Below are 21,365 nucleotides of genomic sequence, written 5' to 3'. Positions count from 1 at the left end.
CTCCAACATTTGTTATTTTTTGTCTTGGTAATTATAGCCATTGTAATGGATATAAGGTGATATCTCAGTGTAGTTTGATTTGCATTTCCCTGATGATTAGTGATGTTGAACATCTTTTCATGTCCCTATTGGCCATCTGTATATCTTCTTTTGAAAAATGCCTGTTCAGATCCTCTGCCCATTTTTTTTTTTTTTTAAGATTTTATTTTTTTCCTTTTTCTCCCCAAAGCCCCCCGGTACATAGTTGTGTATTCTTCGTTGTGGGTTCTTCTAGTTGTGGCATGTGGGACGCTGCCTCAGCGTGGTCTGATGAGCAGTGCCATCTCCGCGCCCAGGATTCAAACTAACGAAACACTGGGCCGCCTGCAGCGGAGCGCGCGAACTTAACCACTCGGCCACGGGGCCAGCCCCCTTCTGCCCATTTTTTGATCAGATTGTTTGTTTTTTTGTTGTTGAGTTGTGTGAGTTCTTTATATATTTTGGAGATTAACCCCTTGTCAGATATATGATGTGCAAATATTTTCTCCTAGTTGGTGGGTTATCTTTTTGTTTTGTTTCTGATTTCCTTTGCCTTGCAGAAGCTCTGTAGTGTGATGAAGTCCTCTTTGTTTATTTTTTCTTTTGCTTCCCTTGCCTTAGTAGACATGATGTTCAAAAAGAACCTTCTAAGATGTCAAAGAGTGTACTGCCTATATATTCTTCTAGGAGTTTTATGTTTTCACGTCTTAGCTTCAAGTCTTTAATCCATTTTGAGTTAATTTTTGTGTATGGTGGAAGATAATGGTCTACTTTCATTCTCTTGCATGTGGCTGTCCAGTTTTCCCAACACCATTTACTGAAGAGACTTTGCTTTCTCCATTGTATGTTCTTGGCTCCTTTGTTGAAGATTAGCTGTCCATAGATGTGTGGTTTTATTTCTCAGCTTTCAATTTTGTTCTGTTAATCTGTGTGTCTGTTTTTGTACCAGGACCGTGCTGTTTTGATTACTATAGCTTTGTAGTATATTTTGAAGTCAGGAACTGTGATGCCTCCAGCTTTGTTCCTTTTTCTCAGGATTGCTTTGGCTATTCAGGGTCTTTCGCTGCCCCATATGAATTTTAGGATTCTTTGTTCTCTTTCTGTGAAGAATCTCATTGGGATTCTGATTGGGATTGCATTGGATCTGTAGATAGCTCTTGGTAGTATGGATATTTTAACTTGTTTATTCTTCCAATCCATGTGCATGGAATATCTTTCCATTTCTTTGTGTCATCACCGATTGCTTACAGTAATATCTTATAAGTTTTCATTGTATAGGTCTTCCTCCATCTCCTTGCTTAAATTTATTCATAGATATTTTATTCTTTTTTTGTGATTGTATTCTTGAGTTCTCTTTCTGTTATTTCATTATTAGAGTATAGAAATGCCACGGATTTTTGTAAGTTGATTTTGTACCCTGTAACTTTGCTATAGTTCTAATAGTTTTCCAGTGGATTCTTTAGGGTTTTCTATATATAAAATCATGTCATCTGCAAACAGTGAGAGTTTCACTTCTTTATTGCCGATTTGGGTACCCTTTATTTCTTTTTCTTGCCTAATTGCTCTGGCCAAAACCTCCAGTACTAGGTTGAATAAGAGTGGTGAGGGGCTGGCCCAGTGACTTAGCAATTAAGTGCACCTGTTCCGCTTCAGTGGCCCGGGGTTCACCGGTTCAGATCCCGGGTGCGGACGTGGCACCGCTTGTCAAGCCATGCTGTGGTAGACGTCCCACATATAAAGTAGAGGAAAATGGGCATGGATGTTAGCTCAGGGCCAGTCTTCCTCAGCAAAAAGAGGAGGATTGGCAGCAGATGTTAGCTTAGGGCTAATCTTCCTCAAAAAAAAAAGGAGTGGTGAGAGTGGGCATCCTTGTCTTGTTCCTGTTCCTAGAGGGATGGCTTTCAGCTTTTCCCTGTTGAGTATGATGTGGGTTTGTCATATAAGGCCTTCATTATATTGAGGTACTTTCCTTCTATACCCATTTTATTGAGAATTTTTATCATAAGCGATGTTGGAGCTTGTCAAATGCTTTCTCTGCATCTATTAAGATAATCATGTGGTTTTTATTCCTCATTTTGTTAATGTGGTATGTATCACATTGATTGATTTGCAGATGTTGAACCATCCCTGCATCCCTGGTAGAAATCCCACTTGATCATGGTGTACGATCCTTTTAATGTACTGCTATATTCGGTTTGCCAATATTTTGTTGAGGATTTTTGCGTCTATGTTCATCAGCGATATCGGCCTATAATTTTCCTTCTTTGTGTTCTCCTTGTCTGGCTTTGGGATCAGGGTGATGTTGGCCATGTGAAATGTGTTAGGAAGTGTTCCATCTTCTTTGATTTTTTTGGAGTAGTTTGAGAAGGATAGGTATTAAGTCTTCTTTGAATGTTTGGTAGAATTCTCCAGAGAAGCCATCTGGAGCCACTTTTATTTTTTAGGAGATTCTTCTTTGTGGTTTCAATCTCTTTACTTGTGATTGGTCTGTTCAGACTCTCTATTTCTTCTTGATTCAGTTTGGGGAGGTTGTATGAGTCTAAGAATTTATCCGTTTCTTCTAGGTTGTCCAATTTGTTGGCATATAGTTTTTCATAGTATTTTCTTATAATCCTTTGTATTTCTGTGGTATCTGTTGTAATTTCTCCTCTTTCATTTCTAATTTTATTTATTTGAGCCTTCTTTCTTTTTTTCTTAGTGAGTCTGGCTAGGGATTTGTCAATTTTATCTTCTCAAAGAGCCAGCTCTTAGTTTCATTGATCCTTTCTACTGTTTATTTTGGTTTCTATTTCTTTTATTTCTGCTCTAATTTTTATTATTTCCCTCCTTCTGCTGACTTTGGGCTGTTTCTTCTTCTTTTTCTAGTTCTTGTTAGGTGTGGTTTAAGATTGCTTGTTTGAGATTTTTCTTGTTCTTTAACGTGGGCCTGTATTGCTCTGAATTTCCCTCTTAGGACCACTTTTGCTGCATCCCATATGAGTTGGTATGGTGTATTTTCATTTTCATTTGTCTCCAGATTTTTTTTAAATTAACTTTAAAAAAAAAAAATTTTGTGAGGAAAATTGACCTTGAGCTAACATCCGTTGCCAGTCTTCCTGTTTTTGCTTGAGGAGGATTGTCCCTGAGGTAACATCTGTGCCAGTCTTCCTCTATTCTGTATATGGGATGCTGCCACAGCATGGCTTGATGAGCAGTGTGTAGATCCATGCCCAGGATCAAACCCACTAATCCTGGGCTGCCAAAGCAGAGCATGCGAACTTAACCACAACCCCACCCAGCCAGCCCATCTCTGGATATTTTTTGATTACTTGTTTAATTTCTTCAATGACCCACTCATTGTTCAGTAGCATGTTGTTTGTCTCCACATATTTGTCACTTTCCCAGCTTTTTTCTTGTAGTCAATTTCTAGTTTCATAGCATTATGGTCGGAAAAGATGCTGGATATGATTTCAAGCTTCTTAAATTTATTGAGGCTTGCCTTATTTCCCAGTATATTGTCTATCTTTGAGAATGTTCCATTTGTACTTGAGAAGAATGTGTTTTCTGTTGTTTTTGGATGGAGCGTTCTATATATATATCTGTTAAGTACAACTGGTCTAGTTTTTTGTTTAATTCTACTATTTCTTTGTTGGCTTTCTGTCTGGATGATCTATCCATTGATGTAAGTTGGGTGTTCAGGTCTCCTACTATTATTGTGTTGCTGTTAATATCTCCTTTTAGATTTGTTAATAGTTGCTCTATGTACAATAACTACTTTATTTTAAGTAGCAGGTATTTGAGTAGTGTTATCTTTTGTACTTTTATTTCTTTTCTTTTAAAATAATTTTAAATTAGAAGACAAGTGACACATTTTTATTCAAATTGTTTCAATGTTTATAAATATCAAAGTAATAAAAAATAAATTTACTTGATAAAATTAAGCTGAATAAATATGTTTATTCCTAGATTTACACCTGAATATATGTTATGCTTGCACTAGTACTAGAAACAGTGTTTGTGGATTTTGTTTATTTATTTGGTCATGAATCACAAAGACTGGAAATTGAGACTTGGACAGGGTGAAAAGTACCTCTGTTCTGAGTCAGAATCTGCTAGGTCAGAATACATGAGGGAGAGGAGAAAATGCACAACTTTCTGATTTCTTCTGCATCTCAAAGTCAATGCTGCTTCTGTGTAATTAGTATATATATTATCTAGATAGCACAATAGACACATAAAACACAGTAATATTTGTTTTCATCTGGGGTCTAGACTTTTGCTAACCACAGACATCTCTGACAGCATTGAATTAATTAGAGAAAGACCTGCAGGGAAAAGAAATAAGCAACAAATAAATAGAGTAATTGCCAATGAGAGGCTATAATTCAAGATTATACAGTAGGTAATGTGAAGAGGAGAAAACTCTCAGGCTTTCAGACCGGCAATCACTGAAGTAGTGATGAATCAAAAAAAAATAAATAAAAGTGTTAAAAGAAGGAGATGGGAAAAGAAAGCGGGCAATTCCCAGTCGAAATAACATGAAATGTAGTTGAGAATTAAGGGATGGGGTGCTCAGCAAAACTTCTCTGCAGGAGAGCCAGTGACAGAGAAAGCTGGCAGCACGTGAGGATGTCTCTTGCAGGGATATTATCAGTTTTGATCACTCCTGAAAAACATCCTTCTGCTCTCAAGAGCACATTTCTCGAAAGAGTAAGTTCTGTTCTAACTCATGGCCCCTAAAGTACGAGTAGTCAATGGGCGTGTCCATTGTAACATTCTGCCATGCTATTATGTGTTGCACGTCACTCTCAAAGGCAAATTTACCGCTAAACAAACTGGCTTGGAGAGAGGGTTTCCGGGCGCTGGCTAGGCTCAGGACTTGCCTGATCCCTACGCTACACTTTCTACGTCTGGGTCTTTGTCTGTGTCCATTTAGTCTTCATATCAACTTTGTAGTGTTTGCTATAAAGTACTTGCCAAGATAGGAATATAGAATATGAGTTTAAAAGCTTTCCCTCAAAAGATGGCTAAAATATTTAAATGTGAAAACAATGAAGTTTAGTTATCTGGAAGATTAACATGATTTTCCAGCTATCTAATTTCAAATATAATATTGTGCAAACCACTGTGCCAAAAAACTCCTGTTGAGATTTTTGTGGTTTACGTCATCATTTTCCTTCATTGATACAGATAATGGGAAACTATATGTTTGTATATTTAACATGAATATATAAAGAAATAAAAAGTATGTAATGGTTATGGATTGGATGACGAGCTGCTGCTCTTCTGCGATGTCAGTCCAATTTGAATGTGGATGTGCTTTTCATTAAATTGTATTCCTTTATATTTTCTTTTAGCTGATTTGCTCCTTGAAGGATTTAATAACTACAGATTTCTCTCCAATGGCTATATTCCTATTCCGGGACAGCAAGACAAAGATAACTTTCAGGAGACAATGGAAGCGATGCATATAATGGGCTTCTCTCACGAAGAGATTCTGTGTATGTGTGATTTCTCTAAGATTCTGATACTTTCATAAGACACATAAATTGGGGGTAAATAACCTAAACTAGAAAATGATTGAGGAACGGATGAGAACTGCCTGTAATTTTATGAAATCTTGAAACATATCCTACTGAAAAGTTTTGTTTAACTAAAATTTGGCACAAAATAAATCAGAATTTGTCTCTGCTACATTTTAATGCAATATTTTAATCAATTTTTTTCTTTTTATTACAATATAAAGCAATGCTTAAAGTAGTGTCTTCAGTGCTGCAGTTTGGAAATATTTCTTTCAAAAAGGAGCGAAATACCGATCAAGCTTCCATGCCAGAAAATACAGGTAAAATGATGAGCGTTAGTTTTATTTCTATTTAGACAGTTTGCTGCAGTGTTCCCCAGGAACATGTTCCTGTGCAGGCGTAGAAGCACTGCTGGCATGTGTCCGCGAGACTCTGCGGAGCAGGGTGGCAGCCCTGTGTGCCTGCATAGGGCCAGTCTGTTCCATCAGTGAGGGAAGAGAGCAAGGGGTGGGACGGACAGTGGCGGTGGAGACTCTGCTGTAGCTTTGGGAGATGTTAGGTCTTGGGGGACGATGGGGACACAAGCTGCAGAGACCACACAGCTCCTCGGAAAGGGAGCTGCACCTGCTGAGTTCCAGTCGGTTTTTACCTTGCCAGGAATATAGGCCCACTGTTGCCAAATATAATTGATTTTTCAAAGAAATCTAGATTTTAGTATGAAATCTTCCAGCTTTTAAATGTTGAAAATGGAGTTAAATTTACACTGGTCAGGAACAAAAGTTTGTGAACCAAAAAAATGTATTTGCAGGCCTTGTGAAGTCTGCGTCTGATGGTCTAGAGATAAAAAGAAAATTGGGAAATCTCCATATTGACTAGGATGCTCGGTTACTGACTATGTTGTCTTGCTTCCCATGAGCATCCACATCCACCATGGACAGTGAAGGCTGACGTAAATCACATTATCTGCCCTGGAAAGAGTCCTTGTATGTAACCAATTTGAGGCTTCTTAACCAGTCAGTTCTGTGGAACCCTTTTAAGGACTGTCTCTGTCCTGATGCCTCATCGTCACCATTTCCGACCGAGCCTTTGCATCTTAGAGTTTTGGATTTCCAGGACAGTTACATATTTCATGCAGTCAAAGCAGTTTAATTGACGTTTGGGCCTACTTCCTCCATGTAGCTTTCACATGGTTAAATAAGACTTAAAATCAAGCAATTTAAGATTTAGAGCAAGGCGTGGATTAGTATACAGCTTTGCTTTGAAATCTTAAAATGACCCCTAGATAGCAGAGGATCAAGTCGCTCTTCTGAAAGCCGGGGCAGGCAAATGTGCTTCCACTTTTAGGACTATAATATGATGTGTTTTCTAATTCTTATTTTAAAAGTAACTCTTAGCTTATAATGGTTGGTTTTGTTTTTCCTTCTTTTTTAATGCCCTTGATTTGTTACTTTTTCGTATGATTTTATAGAATATGGCATTTGAAAATTTTCCTGAAAGTCTGAAAATACCTCATAATGCCGAGGGTTCCCCCCTTTTTCTTTCTCTATTCTTTTCCTTCTTTCCTTTCTTTCTCTTTCTTTTTTTTCTTTCCTTCCTTCCTAGTCCATTTACAAAACAATTGCTTAAAAAAACAACTAAAATGGCTTAGTGTCATTGCTTCGTTCCTATTAATTACATCAACAATAATGGAAGTAAAATAAATCTTTCTGAGAGGATTTAAAAAATTACAACTGTCTATAAATAATTTTTCTCAAATTATTACCTTTATTAGGTAATAGTAGTTAACAGTTGTTCATGTTGCAGTGTGTAAGAGTTTTTACTTTTTAATTCCAGTAAAATTTAAACGTATACAAGAGAGAAGAGTGAAGGGAACTCCCTCATTCTTGTCACCTGGCTGAGACAAGCACCAGCTCACAGCCCGTCTTGTTTCGTTTATACCACCTCCCACTTCCCTTTCTCTGGATTATTTTGAAGCAAATCTCAGACGTTTCATTTGAATATATTTCAGTCTGATGCTTGACTCAGGATCAAGATAAGGGCTTGAAGTGGGCATATACATTTGGAGTTTTTTTAGAATTAGTCATATTACAACTTTCTATCTCTTACCTGAGTTTTTCAGGTTATTAATATTTTAAAAGTTTTTCAATTGTGGTAAAACGCACATAACATAAAATTTACCATTTTAACCATTGTAAGTGTACAGTTCAGTAATGTATGTTCATATTATCATGCATCCAGTCTCTAGAACGCTTCGTCTTGCAAACTGAAACTCTGTACCCATTAATCTACTCCCCATATCACCCTCTTCTTTGGGACCACCATTCTTCTTTGTTTCTATGAGTTTGACCACTCTAGGTACCTCATGTAAGTGGAATCAATACAGTATTTCTTTTGTGACTGGCTTATTTCATCAGGTTATTAATATTTTATTATACAATAATTTTCCATGCATTTTTACATGTTGGTGCCAAAATGGCATTTTAAAACAGAGATTTGGCCCATACTACTATAGTTTGAAACAAATTACCTTTGTTAACATATCGATCCCTGCACACTCCATTTTTCCCCCGTGGAGATGAAATAATGAGATAAACATAGCAAACAGCTATTAACTGGTAGTACCAGAGGCACCACAAATTCTGAAGAGAAAATTATGTCTGGTCACAGAAATTTCTCATACACAATAGTGAAACTAAGGAAGAGCACTTTTTAGTTATTGCGCTTTCGGACATAAGACAGTTTGAAACTTGATAAAATCCTAAAAGAAATCACAAACACAGCAAATGAGAATTGAGAGATTAGGGTCATTATTCCTGCTTCAATAACAAAAATAAAAACCAACAAACAGACCGCCAGATCTAACCACCAATGTGTAGGCGATCAGAGGACAGACGTTAAATGACCACGGGGTGCAGTCAGACTCAGCAGGATGAGTGGGCCAGTTTTCCAGTAATGCTGGGACATTTAAACACTCCTCCTTTAGAGGACTTGCAGAATTGCCTTCAGAGATAAATTGACAGATTATTCTCTTTTATATTGAATTTGACTTTTTTCCCCCAAACATAAATGGCAAACAAGAGGGTAATAAGGCTTAGAAGTGGAAAATGTGACAGAATTATAAAATAAGGGAATTCATTTTCCTGGTAGCCTTTAAAGTCATTATGAGGCAGTCGCTCAAGATGAACTCCCAATGTCTTGTGAGCGTCATGTTTTTAAAAATTGGTATCAAAATTTTTTCCAAAGTTCGAAAAAAATCGCAAGAATTACTACAGAAATTCCCGTGTATCCTTCAGTCACATCCCCCAGCTGCTAATACTTGCTTAACTGCTTGATCTGATGGTCAAAAGCAGGAAGTTAACATGGATGCTGTTCTCTCTTCTGCACAGACAGTGTGAGCCGCTGTCTCTTCTACAGTCCTGTTCAAATGCTGTCAACTCTCCCACTTTCTCCCACTTTTCTGATCAAGGGTCACACATTGCATTTGATTTTGATGGCTCCTTAGTTTCCTTTAATCTGGAACAGTGCCTCAACTCTTTCTTTGTCTTTCATGGCCTTGACATTTTTGAACAGTACTGACTAGTTATTTTGGAAAATGCCCCTCAATTGGGTTTGTCTGAAGTTTCCCTCTCACAGAATTCAGGTTATGCATTTTGGTAAGAATATCACAGAAATGATGTGTCCTTGGTACATCCTATCAGGAGGCTTATCGTGTCAATTTGTCTCATTATTGGAGATGTTACTCCAATCACTTGGTTAAGGTGGTGTCTGCCAGATTACTCCTCTGTCAGATCCCTGTTTTTCCCTTTGTAATAAATATTTGGGGGAGGGAGGGAAGCACTTTAAGACTAAGGAAATATCCCGTTTCTCATCAGACTCTTTCAGTTACTAGTTTCAGTGTCCATTGATGATTCTTACCTGAAACAAGTGTTGCTTGTGGTGTTTGTCAAGTGTTGATTTTCTATTTACATCACTTCTTATATTTATTCCCTGGAATTCTGCTGTAGGGAAGAGCTTTCACTTTTTCATTCATTCATTTATTTATTTATATCAGTGCAGACACGTGGACTCTTATTTATTCTATGGGTTTGTAATCCATTCTTTCGTTATTTGTTTTTGTCCTTGATTTGGCTATTAGATGCTGGGAGACCCTTCAGGTTAGCTCCTGGGTTATTTTGACATGACTCCATCACTTTTTTTTTCCGTAGCAATTTCTTACTTTTTTGGTTCTTTTTTTGGTGAGGAAGATTGGCCCTAAGCTAACATCTGTGCCAATCTTCCTTTGTTTTGGCTGTGGGATGACACCACAGCATGGCTTGATGAGTGTTGTGTACGTCCACGCCCGGGATCCAAACCCACAAACCCCGGGCTGCCGAAGCGAAGCACCTGACCTTAACCACTTTACCACCAAGCCGGCCCCAGAAATTGCTTACTTTGTGGCACCATAAAATGTTCCAGAGTCATTTTGTATTTTCCCTGCCCCAGCCCTGGAATTGGCCTATTCTCTGGAGTTTCTTCGTATTGAAGAATGGTATTCAGAAACCAATATCTGGGTGCTGCTTGTGCTCAGTGGTACTAGGGTCTCATTGTCTCTAACTCCTCTCAGAGGACAGAGCAAGGAAACATGTGCATACACACACACAGGTACTCACACACTCCTATTTCTATTTCTGTGTATATATATTAAAAACTGTGGATTTCTACTGATACCTCCAATTTTGATCCAACACTCTTTGGTTCATTGTAGCCATCTCCTTTTCTCCATTTGAAACTCCCTTCTCTGACAGTGAGAAATCGAGCTCTCATTATCTGCAGTATATTTGCATATTTGTTCAATCCTAGAATACCCTAGAATAGCTTCAGAGTTACTAATCCATAGCCCTCTGGAAAACAGAGCTGCTGATTAGTGTATAGCATCTGTGAATGGTTCTTTGGCCTTAGAGTATATGGTCAAAATACCGTGTTACTCTTACCTCCTCCTGCCTTCATGTGGCTGTGTTATTCATTTGTAATGCAGGTGGCTTCATTTATTTCTGTTTGTGTTGCATTTTGGGTCCTCCCTCCACTGCCATCCTTTTTTATTTTGTTTATTTTTTAAGTATATGAAAAATATACATGATTCTAAAAGTCAGAACTACAGAAAAATGTATACTTCTCTTCCATTTTGTTCCACTCACCCCATCTCTTCTGCCCTGTTCCCATTCCTCCTTTCTTTCTGCCCTGTTTCCACCCACACCTTCTATGAACTCAATCTTGTTGGTTTCTGTTTATCCTTCCTTGAGCAGCACTTTTCAGCCCTGCAGTGAGTGTTCAGCCACCCAAGGGGCCAGCTTCCCATAAGATAAATAAGTTCTGATACGTCTGTTTAAACATGGAGGCACATTTCTTTATAATAGCATCATAAAGCCAAAGTTGTGCTTGCCCTGGCCTAGCTGGGCAGCAAGTTTTCTATTTCCTAGACTTTAATTAATGATTGTGTTTCGTTTTACTCCTCGAACTTTTTAACTAAGCCTGGCCCTTTGAAGTAGATGGAGATTCTCGGGAAGGGGAGTAAGAGGCAGGCAGAACATGCATCGTGCAAAAAGATGTATGCCTCAACAATTTAATGGCAAAAAAATGGGAGCCACCTTAAAATATCCAATGCAATGAAGTAAACCACGATATAACCACACTATGAAGTATATTTTTTTAGCTGCTAAAATGATGTGGATCATGATACAAAGCAAAGGAATATGGGCAATTTGCTTTTTGTACTTATTTGTCAACTTTTCATCCAATACATACACACATGAGTACATACATACATCAACTGAAAGGAGCCAGGACCCAGCGGTTGAGGCAGAGCAGTTGGCAGAAGACAATGAGAAGAGTCACAAAGCAAAGGAAGCGCTTGCTCCCTGGGGCTGGCCCGCCCTGCCCGCACAGGGCTCTGGGGAGATGGCCAGGGATGAGCCAGATCAGGGTGGTAGGATGCAGGTCTCTGAAATAAGAACTTGAGTAGGTTTTAATTCTATTGTAATTCAAAATGTGCTTACCCTTATAGAGTTGTATAGTTATTTTAACAATCAAAAATGAATATGATAATTTGTATCCTTGTTGGACCTTACTGATATTAGACAATGAACGTCTCGTGAAATAGGTGCCCTCATGCACATGGGAATCAACAATAATAAAATTAGCAGCTATTTATTGAGTGCTTTATGTTAGCCAAGTAATCAAATAATTGCTTTTTAAAAATCTTTAGATTTCTTGCTTACTAAAACATAATTAGGATCATTATATGAGCCCAAGCAGTTATCTTGGTAACATGATGATTTAAACTATTTTAAGTACCATTTTTCTCATTCTGCGCATTATCTTTGGGTTCTAAGACTCAGTAACTTGCATTAAACTACCCAGAATAAGTAATTGCTGACTAACCTGTCTCTTGTAGCCTAAGGATGAGTGTTATTAATTTGAAAACTTGAAGGTATTTTTCATCAGACCTAAAACTTGTAGAATTTTATTTCATTTATTACTTAATGTAATTTAATGATTACTAAGGTTTTTCAAGTGTTTGTTGAATACATTGTGACTAGAGCATAGGTAGAAGTCGCGTATTTAGGAGACTTTTACACTCTAGTTGCACAGAAGCTCTGCCATCTTCTTGGGATGAATGTGATGGAGTTTACTCGGGCTATACTCACCCCCCGCATCAAGGTCGGCCGAGACTACGTGCAGAAAGCCCAGACCAAGGAACAAGTAAGTTTAACATTAATTGTCATTACACGTTTGTTTCAATGATAAATCGTGGTCCTAAGACCTTCTGATTGGCATGTAACAAACTGAATCAATAAATGAGTACTTTTTCCTCTTAATATAGCTTAGTATATAGTTTTTCTTTTTCAGGAAATGTTTAAAGGTAGCTTTTTCTAAAAAGGAAATTTGAAATATCACCTTGAGTTTTCCCCAGGCAGATAGATCACCCAGGAGGACAAAGCTGTGTGCTTTGGGAGCCCGTCCAGCAGCGGGGCGCACTGTTCCCTGTCCCTGTCTGGGCTGCACAGTGCCAAGAATAGGGGCGTCAGGCTCACCCGTTTCATGGCGGATGCCTTTAAGACTCTGGGAGGGTATGCTGCACAGAAGCCCAGGCGCATGGGGAGGAGTTTATTTTTACTGGGCATCTTCACCCCTCGCTTAAATTAAATATCTCCAGTTTTCATTTAATTGTGCTACCACCCTCTGTTGATGTGTATAATTGAGACATGATTAAGCAGTAAATGCTGTTTTAGGTTTTTGGAGTATTGTAGAGCATTAAACTCCACATAATAGCTATTAATGCTTTGTTGAGATTATTTCCAGAATAGAAGGTTGATGTTGTCTAATTATAGGCAGACTTTGCAGTAGAAGCATTGGCAAAAGCTACCTATGAGCGGCTCTTTCGCTGGCTCGTTCACCGTATCAATAAAGCTTTGGATAGGACCAAACGTCAAGGAGCTTCTTTCATTGGAATCCTGGATATTGCTGGATTTGAAATTTTTGAGGTATGTCTCTCTCCCTCCTGCTCTTCCTTCCTTGTGTTTATTCTTTTAGCAAATATAATTAAGGCTCACCACTTACCCGCTGCACTGCCAGGCACCAGGGTGTCACAGTAGACAGGCAGGCACAGTCCCTGCCGTTCCGGTAGAGAGTCAAACAATAAGTGGCCAATAACCACTAAGTTTTCAAATTTGTGAATAATGAAGTGAAAGAGGTGCTCGGATAGAAAAACTTGGGGAGGCCAACATTGAACAGCCTAGTCGGGGAAGGTATCACTGCCGCAGTGACAGGTAAGCATACTTGAAGGTTGAGAAGCCCCAGCCTCACTAAGTTTGCCCAGCATAATGAGAGTAAGTCCAGTGGTCCTATATGGGGGAGAATTTGTCAAATGTTAGAAACTGTTAGAAAGCCAGTGTTACTATACGGAGCTGAACCAAGGGAGAGGCGAGATGGAGACATGAAGTGTGATATGGGGCCAAAGCAGAAGGAGGGAGACATTGAGGATGGCACTGGCCATTGTAGTAGACCAGGGGCCAGACGGTGGTGGCTTGGCTCCAGAGTCAGGAGTAGCAGTGCGAGATGGAGAAATGCAGAAAGATCATGATCTGTGTTCTGAAGATATAACCAGAGGGTTTGGTGACGGATTTCAATTTATTTTATTATTAATCTGACTAGGTTTCTCCAAACACCATCAATCCATCAGAGGTTTGTAGGCACACATCTGCTATAGTTTTGCAAAAAATTTTGGTCACCTAAAAATTTATATCTATCTCTTTTGATAGACTGACTATATAGTAAGGCACAAATACTAAATTAAATACTTCTTGGGATCAGTGTGCTACTTTGGCTGCTAGTGACTATTGAATTGTCCTGTTTTAAAATGAACTCCTTTAGAATTATGCCTGTCCTCATAAAATCTGAACTAACCGGTATAAGCAATTTTATCCACTGAACGGCCACTGCCACTGTAAGAGATTGCTTTAATGTGTATTGATTTGTAAATAACTTGAGAAATCATGAAAAGTATCTGGGTACAAATTGCATTGAACACAGAATTTGTCACCTTCCTATAAATAATCAGAAGATATAATGAAAGAAAAGCTCCCCGTTTCCAACTGCAACAAAAACAGATGAAATGCCTAAGAATAAATTTAAGAAGAAATGGGCAAGATTTAGCTGAAGACAACTTTACAGTGCTGCTATGAAAAACAAGAGAAAACTTGAACAAATGAAAAAACATACCTTGTTCTTGGACAGGAAAATTCAGCATCATAAAGGTGTAAATCTTCCCCAAATTTATCTCTAAATTAAACATACTTGTTTAAAGCCTATGAATAGGAATTTTAAGGGATAGGGGAAGGCTAGGGTAATCTTCTTCTGAAATTTAATTTGAAAAATAAATTAATAAGAAATAACGAATAGGGGCTGGCCCCATGGCCGAGTGGTTAAAGTTCCACTCACTGTCCTTTGGTGGCCCGAGTTTGCGGGTTTGGATCCCATGCATGGAACTCATCAGCCTTGCTGTGGACGTGTCCCACATACAAAAAAATAGAAGATTGGTGCATGGATGTTAGCTCAGGGTGAATCCTCCTCACCAAGAAAAAAAAAAAAAAAAAAGAATTGACAGTAAAATTCTGAAAAAAAATGAAAGAGAGTGTTAAAAGATATAAAACATGGGCCCAACCCCATGGCCAAGTGGTTAAAGTTCCACACACTCTGCTTTGGTGGCCCAGGCCCACAGGTTCAGATTCCTGGCATGGACCTACTCCACTCACCAGCCATGCTGTGGCGGTGTCCCACATATAAAAAGTAGAGGAAGATTGTCACAGATATTAGCTCAGGGCAAGTCTTCCTCAGCAAAAAAAAATAAAAAGATATAAAACAACTTAAAGAAGTATAATTTTGACATATGAATACACAGAGAGTAGAAAAATGTAAAAAGTTGTAAAACATAGATCTTCAAGAAGTATGATTTTGATATATGAAGACACAGACAGTAGAAAAATGTAAATGCTAAAAATGCGAGGTCGTTTATTTGAGCATTATTTGTCATGGGAAAAGAATGGAAAAAGCCTAAATGCCCACCATTAGGAGATTGATGTTGTCTACTGTTATGAAATTGGTTCAATTAATTATGATATATCCATGCAGTAGTACTGTGCACCTATTGTAAACAATGAGGTGGCTTTATATACTGATATGGAAAGACTCCAAGATACGTTGTTAAGCTAAAAAAAAATACCAAGGGGTCGGCCCAGTGGTGTAGTGGTTAAGTTCACATGCTCCACTTCGGCGGCCCAGGGTTCGTAGGTTTGGATCTCAGGTGCAGACCTAGCACTGCTCATCAGGCCATGCTGTGGCAGCGTCCCACATAAAATAGAGGAAGACTGGCACAGATGTTAGCTCAGTGACAATCTTCCTCAAGCAAAAAGAGGAAGATTGGCAACAGATGTTAGCTCAGGGCCAGTCTTCCTCACAAAAAATCAAGATAACACACACATTTATGAGTGCACAGAATATTTCTGGAAGGATCACAAGAAACAGGTGACAGTTGACTATAGGGAGAACAAGTAGGGAATTGGAGTGAGACTTCTCAGTGCAACTGTGTACATTTTTAATTTTATATCATTCACTACTAATTTAAAAATCAGTCATTTGTAACTTAAATGTGGAAGACAAGTAGAAATCTATCTTTTAAAAAAATGCCATCACGCATAATAACCCAGCCTAAATAGAGAATAAGATCTCGTAATCCTAAGGCAGAGCAAACTCCGTCTACATAAACATGAATAAGCACAGTGAGGCAGTCTGCTAATACTTTAATGGCTCACTAGAAGCACAGTGTTGAGGGGCCAGCCCATCGGCGTAGGTTAAGTTTGCACACCCTGCTTCCGCAGCCCAGGGTTCGTGGGTTCAGATCCCGGGCGTGGACCTGTACACTGCGCATCAAGCCATGCCATGGAGGCATCCCACATACAAAGTAGAGGAAGATTGACACAAATGTTAACTCAGCAACAATCTTCCTCAAGCAAAAGAAAGAAAGAAAGACAGTGTTGAGCAAGGCAAAGATGGCCCCTGCCCTCCTAGTATGACCTCGTGCTGAGTGAGTATAACCCCTCCATGGGGGTGGAAGATTGGAATAGCTTTTTCAGACTATAACTCTGTTCCTTGGAGATTGATTACATCTTCCCTAATTGAAGATCACTTTTTATAATGAAAGAGGTTATTTATGGGCACATGCTACTTGTGTGGCAGGAAAAAAGATTGAGTACTTCAAATATATAAGGTGATTGCTTTAAGAAAATTGTACCTCTTCATCCATCATTTATCCCATCAACAGCACAATAGAAAAATGGGCAGAATTCACAGAGAAGGACACAAATGTCTGTAACATATGAAAAGATGCTCAAGTTCACTTCATGACAGCAATGCAATAATAACACTTTTGATATTGGCTAAGGTTAGCACTTTGGATATTGAAATTTGATAAGAAAAGGAAATGCATTGAAGAGCAACCTGGAGCCTCCCACTTATTAAGTGCATTTTGTGTATCAGGCCTGGCTGGGATCTCAACAACAACCCTATGAAGTAAAGATGTTTTATTTTTCTCTTAGCTTGCTCTGGAGCCTGGAGCCTAAGTAGAGAGCAGAATGGGACAGTACCCATCTCTTCCCCAGACCCCTCAAAGCTGACAGAGATGCGCCGGCTCCACTTTGCTTCCAGCCTTGCCAAGTCTCTGTTTTTCTTCTTTTCCTCTCTCATTTATTTCTTCATTTCTATTCACTAACCATTCACTAATAAGAATTGAATTCTTTTATTGGTAGATGATTCAATTGGCATAGTAAGTTTATTCTTTTCTCATTTTAGCAGCTCGGTAATGTGATGTGGCCATGTATTGTGTATGTGTGTGTGTCTGTGTGTGTGTGTGTGAGACAGAGGGAAAGACAGATTGATGGAGACCTCTCAGTTTAGTCACAGTCGTTCGATGGAATCAACAATGTAGTTGATACCTAATTAATCATTTTTGATGAATTTTTTGATAACTAGATGACTAATTCTTCCCGTTTTCTCTCCCCTCCCTGTGTTTGGAACCACATTCTTTCGATTTCAATGTTTGTAGCTGAACTCTTTTGAACAACTTTGCATCAACTATACGAATGAGAAGCTGCAGCAGCTGTTCAACCACACCATGTTCATCCTGGAGCAGGAGGAGTACCAGCGCGAGGGCATCGAGTGGAACTTCATCGACTTTGGGCTGGACCTGCAGCCCTGCATCGACCTCATAGAGAGACCCGTAAGAGTGTTGACTTGCTGTTTGGCTTTCAGTTCATCTTCAAGCAGTGTGCTGAGTGTTTTCTTGGCATAAGCTGAGACAGAAGTCATCCTGTCTAATCAGTGTTAAGATAATTTTCTAATCTAAATTTTCTGGGAAGGTGATACTTTGATAAGATACTTACTTAAAAAGTAAGTCACGTCCCATTAAGACCGTTCTTGAGCTCGCTTCTCTTGCAGTGTTATTCCTGTCCTTGCATATGTTAGTATGTTGGCTAACGCACCCTGGTTCCTCTCAGACTGCGACCCCGCGGTGGCAGTGACAGCTGCAGTCACCTTCGGCCCTCAGCACCTGTCAAAGGGTGTAGGGCTCCACCTGGCGTACCTCCTAGGCAACAGAGGTACAGCGCATTTAACTGATAATAAGACATGCCACGTAAACCCATTTTTCACATAACTGAAGTGTATCCTCATAAGTACAAAGATGTTTTTATTTCAGCAAATTTTTTTTAAACTTGAAGTTTCAGAGTTTTTTTTTTTGTCAGATGCATTTTTAACAGCAATCTTAGAAAGCATGAGAGATTATTTTCTTTTGGTTTAGTATTATGTAGAAATACATAGAACCATGTATACCTCATTCACTTACGAAACTCTCCTCCATATGATCTCAAGCAAGTGTTGATGATTGGCCATGTATTCCCTGGCAGTTGGCTTGCTCAACAAGAGGGTGGCTTCACTTATTTTATTTTGCTAACTACCAAAATATAGGAAAACGAAAGCACAAGTGAGCATCGCTATTGGTCACGTACGCGAAGTTCTACTCCTGGATAAGTAGGCGTGGTTTAACGACAGGTCAGAGGTTTCTCCTGTGGGTGCGCTGAGCTGTGAGCAGTTCCTTCTCTTGCTCCTCCATCTCTGGCTGCCACCTGTGCTCTCCATGTGGGGAGGGGTTTGAGGGCTAATGTCTAGAGAACCCGGATGGTACAGCACCTGCGGTCAGAGGAGTGGTGGCAAATCAGGAAGAGGAGAAACCTAGAGGACATCACCCCATTAGAGATGTGGTTCTGGCACAGTACAAATTTGGGTTTAAGGGAAGTAATAGATTCATTCAGCTCATACATAAGAGATCATTTTACCTTTCACGGCACTGGAGCTGCTTGTTGAGAGCAGAACTCTCGGATTACCTGTAGTTGGGAGGAATCTGCTCCTCTGTCCCTTGCGGCGTTATTTAGAAGTAACATTCAAGGCATACAAGCAGTAACTTCCAGTTGGCTCTTGGGCATACGCAAACACATGAATATATTTCCTAGCTGCTTTGTTGCCCCAAAAAGGTGTTTGGGAATTTATATAAATAAGGGAATGGATATTCATGTCAGTACTGGTGATGACCACGTGCTTGTTGTTTGAGTTGCTCATTTATATGTATCCATATGGCATTGGAAGTCCTGTGTTTTAAGAATGTATTGACTACGTATCTGTACTTATAGTTTTTTTTTTTTTTTAAGATTTTATTTTTTTCTCTTTCTCCCCAAAGCCCCCCGGTACATAGTTGTATATTCTTCGTTGTGGGTCCTTCTAGTTGTGGCACGTGGGACGCTGCCTCAGCGTGGTCTGATGAGCAGTGCCATGTCCGCGCCCAGGATTCGAACCAACGAAACACTGGGCCGCCTGCAGCAGAGCGCATGAACTTAACCACTCGGCCACGGGGCCAGCCCCCTGTACTTATAATTTAAGATGGAAGAGAAACCATAAGAGTTGCTAAGTCAATCTCTTTGTCTGTGGTAATAATTGTGTTGTAAAATAATTGTATTATTAAACTCTTGCAAGTTGAAAATTATCGGCCCTATTTTTTAAAAAATATCTTTAGGGGGCTGGCCCAGTGGTGCAGCGGTTAAGTTTGCGCATTCTACTTCAGTGGCCCAGGGTTCCCCAGTTCGGATCCCGGTTGCAGACCTATGCACTGCTTGTCAAGCCATGCTGTGGCAGGCGTCCCACATAGAAAGCAGAGGAAGATGGGCATGATGTCAGCTCAGGGCCAGTCTTCCTCAGCGAAAAGAAGAGCATTGGCAGCAGATGTTAGCTCAGGGCTAATCTTCCTCAAAAAAAATTTTTAGAATGTTTTAAAATATGGTGGTTTTGTGACCCTTAAATGAATCTTAGAAATATACATTCTGCTCACTGTTACTCAGTTGCATTTCTTTTGCTTTGTCCTCTTGAACAAAATACTTTATATACCAGTTATTCTTCACTCTCACTTGATGCTTTTACTCTAAAAGTGAGACTGACAGGGGAAAGTAAACATTTCAACCTTAATGATTAGCTCACAGCAAAAATAGGTGAAGCAGAAAGAGTTTGATGTTTATATTCTCAGTTGTTTGCAAACGTTAAGTATAAATATCATTGGATTAGTGTAAGATCAAGGCAGTAAGGATTTATTAAATCCTTAGTTACAGCCTGGAAATGCAAAGATTGGAGTGCCATGGGGAAATAGGAAGCGTTAGCGTGGCCCTGGTCCTCAGGGACCTTATCTTGAAGCCAGAAGATGGAACCAAATATATGGTTAGTTCGCTGGTGACATGGTACCGGTCTAAGTGATGCTCTGAATCAGGGAGGGGCAAAGTCTACAGTAGGCCGAGAGCGTCACGGAAGGTTTCACAATGTGGATGTTGTGAAAGGAGTAAGGGAGCATTCCAGGGCCACGTTTTACGGACAGAAATTAGCAGGTGAGCAATACATTGAAAGTGGTATTTTAGGAAAATTATTTTGCCAGGGTGTTCAGAAAGTGTTGGAATGGGGCAGATATGATTCACAGTAACTAGTTATGCCTAGATGCTCAGGGTCAATGAACAGAATGAGTTCTTTCCTTTTTTTCCTCCATCTCTCCACCCACCTCTCCCTCTCCTTTACTCCTTCCTTCCTTCCTATACTTCTTATACTGGCACTTCTAGGCTCTTCTCCAAAAACGTTAGAAAGTACTCTTTTATTCCCTGCCTGAGACAACTCAGAGAGGGAGGGAGGGAATTCAAGATTTAATGCTGACTCCCTCGTTACCTCAATTGTTCTTCTTTAGGATTACCTTATTCTACTTATCCATAGAAACATAAAATCTGATTTAAAAAAAACAAATTTTTCTAAACCCTGTAAGAATTTATAATAGTAGCAAATTAACTGTAGCATGTAGAATGAGAGGGGATAATGATTCCATTGATGGTCCTTTCAAAATGGAGAGTGAGGACAATATTTTCCAGAAGGAAAATACCTAACAAACTGCTCTGTGGTGGCACCTGCCTGTCCTGGGCTAGTCTTAACCTCATCTCTCACAAACCCAGCCCCTGCCTCCCTCGGGGTGGAGCAGCAGTAGGCAAGCCTCTGAGCTCAGAAAGCTGCTTACAAACCCCTGACGTTGTCTCTGACCATTAGGCAGAAACCTAGTCTCCCAAACCGACAGCTCTTTAGAAATCCCCAATTAAAAGGAGAAGTGATAACAGAGATCTTGACATTGAAGGATGAAGCAGGAAAAATAAAAAGGAGACACAATAATGGGTATTCATAATCACGCTGTCACTGAGTCATTTAGAAAAGATGAAAGTATATTTGGGATCCTATTTCAGAATTTAGAAATATTTTCATTAAAGGGATTAAAAATGTAAAAATTAAGGTAGAAAGATGGATGTTTCGCTTATCTTACTATGGAACTTCATTTCTCAAAGTTGTCAGATGAATGTGGTAAATTGAGTTATCTGCCACTCTGACCCTCTGCTTCTCTAAGGTTACCTAAGCCTCGTTGCCTTTGATTATAGTCGTCTTTTAGCTGCTCTGAACCTTGTATGTCCTTTTAGGTGGCGGAACCGCAAACTAGATAGCCGTGGAGTAAGGTCTCAGTGCTGGGGTTCTCTGCAGCAGCGTCTCAGCTTCTACCTGCTGGCATTCTGCTTCACCACCTCCTTCCTCTGACCATATTATTACTTGTTTCGTTTATATTTAACTATAACCTCTGGTTACTTTTTAAGCAGTGTTTATATAGATCCAGCTCTTCCCCAGTGAATATAAAGGCCTCGT

At 39.4% G+C, this 21,365-nt stretch overlaps 1 protein-coding gene across 18 annotated transcripts in view; it reads left to right on the top strand.

The window, feature by feature from the left end:
- Nucleotides 1-21,365, top strand: part of MYH10 (myosin heavy chain 10) — a 145,675-nt gene that overhangs the window by 67,123 nt on the left and 57,187 nt on the right. For all 18 annotated transcript variants that reach the window (XM_005597766.4, XM_005597767.4, XM_014728708.3 and 15 more), the window contains 5 exons: nt 5,355-5,498; nt 5,744-5,839; nt 12,139-12,257; nt 12,887-13,039; nt 17,155-17,328. In XM_005597766.4, the coding sequence (XP_005597823.3) occupies nt 5,355-5,498; nt 5,744-5,839; nt 12,139-12,257; nt 12,887-13,039; nt 17,155-17,328 (686 nt within the window). The remainder of the gene's footprint in view (nt 1-5,354; nt 5,499-5,743; nt 5,840-12,138; nt 12,258-12,886; nt 13,040-17,154; nt 17,329-21,365) is intronic.

The sequence above is a fragment of the Equus caballus genome, chromosome 11 (assembly GCF_041296265.1).
Source record: "Equus caballus isolate H_3958 breed thoroughbred chromosome 11, TB-T2T, whole genome shotgun sequence".
NCBI lineage: Eukaryota > Metazoa > Chordata > Mammalia > Perissodactyla > Equidae > Equus > Equus caballus.
Note: the sequence above shows the minus strand (reverse complement) of the source record. Positions and strands in the feature narration are given on the sequence as shown.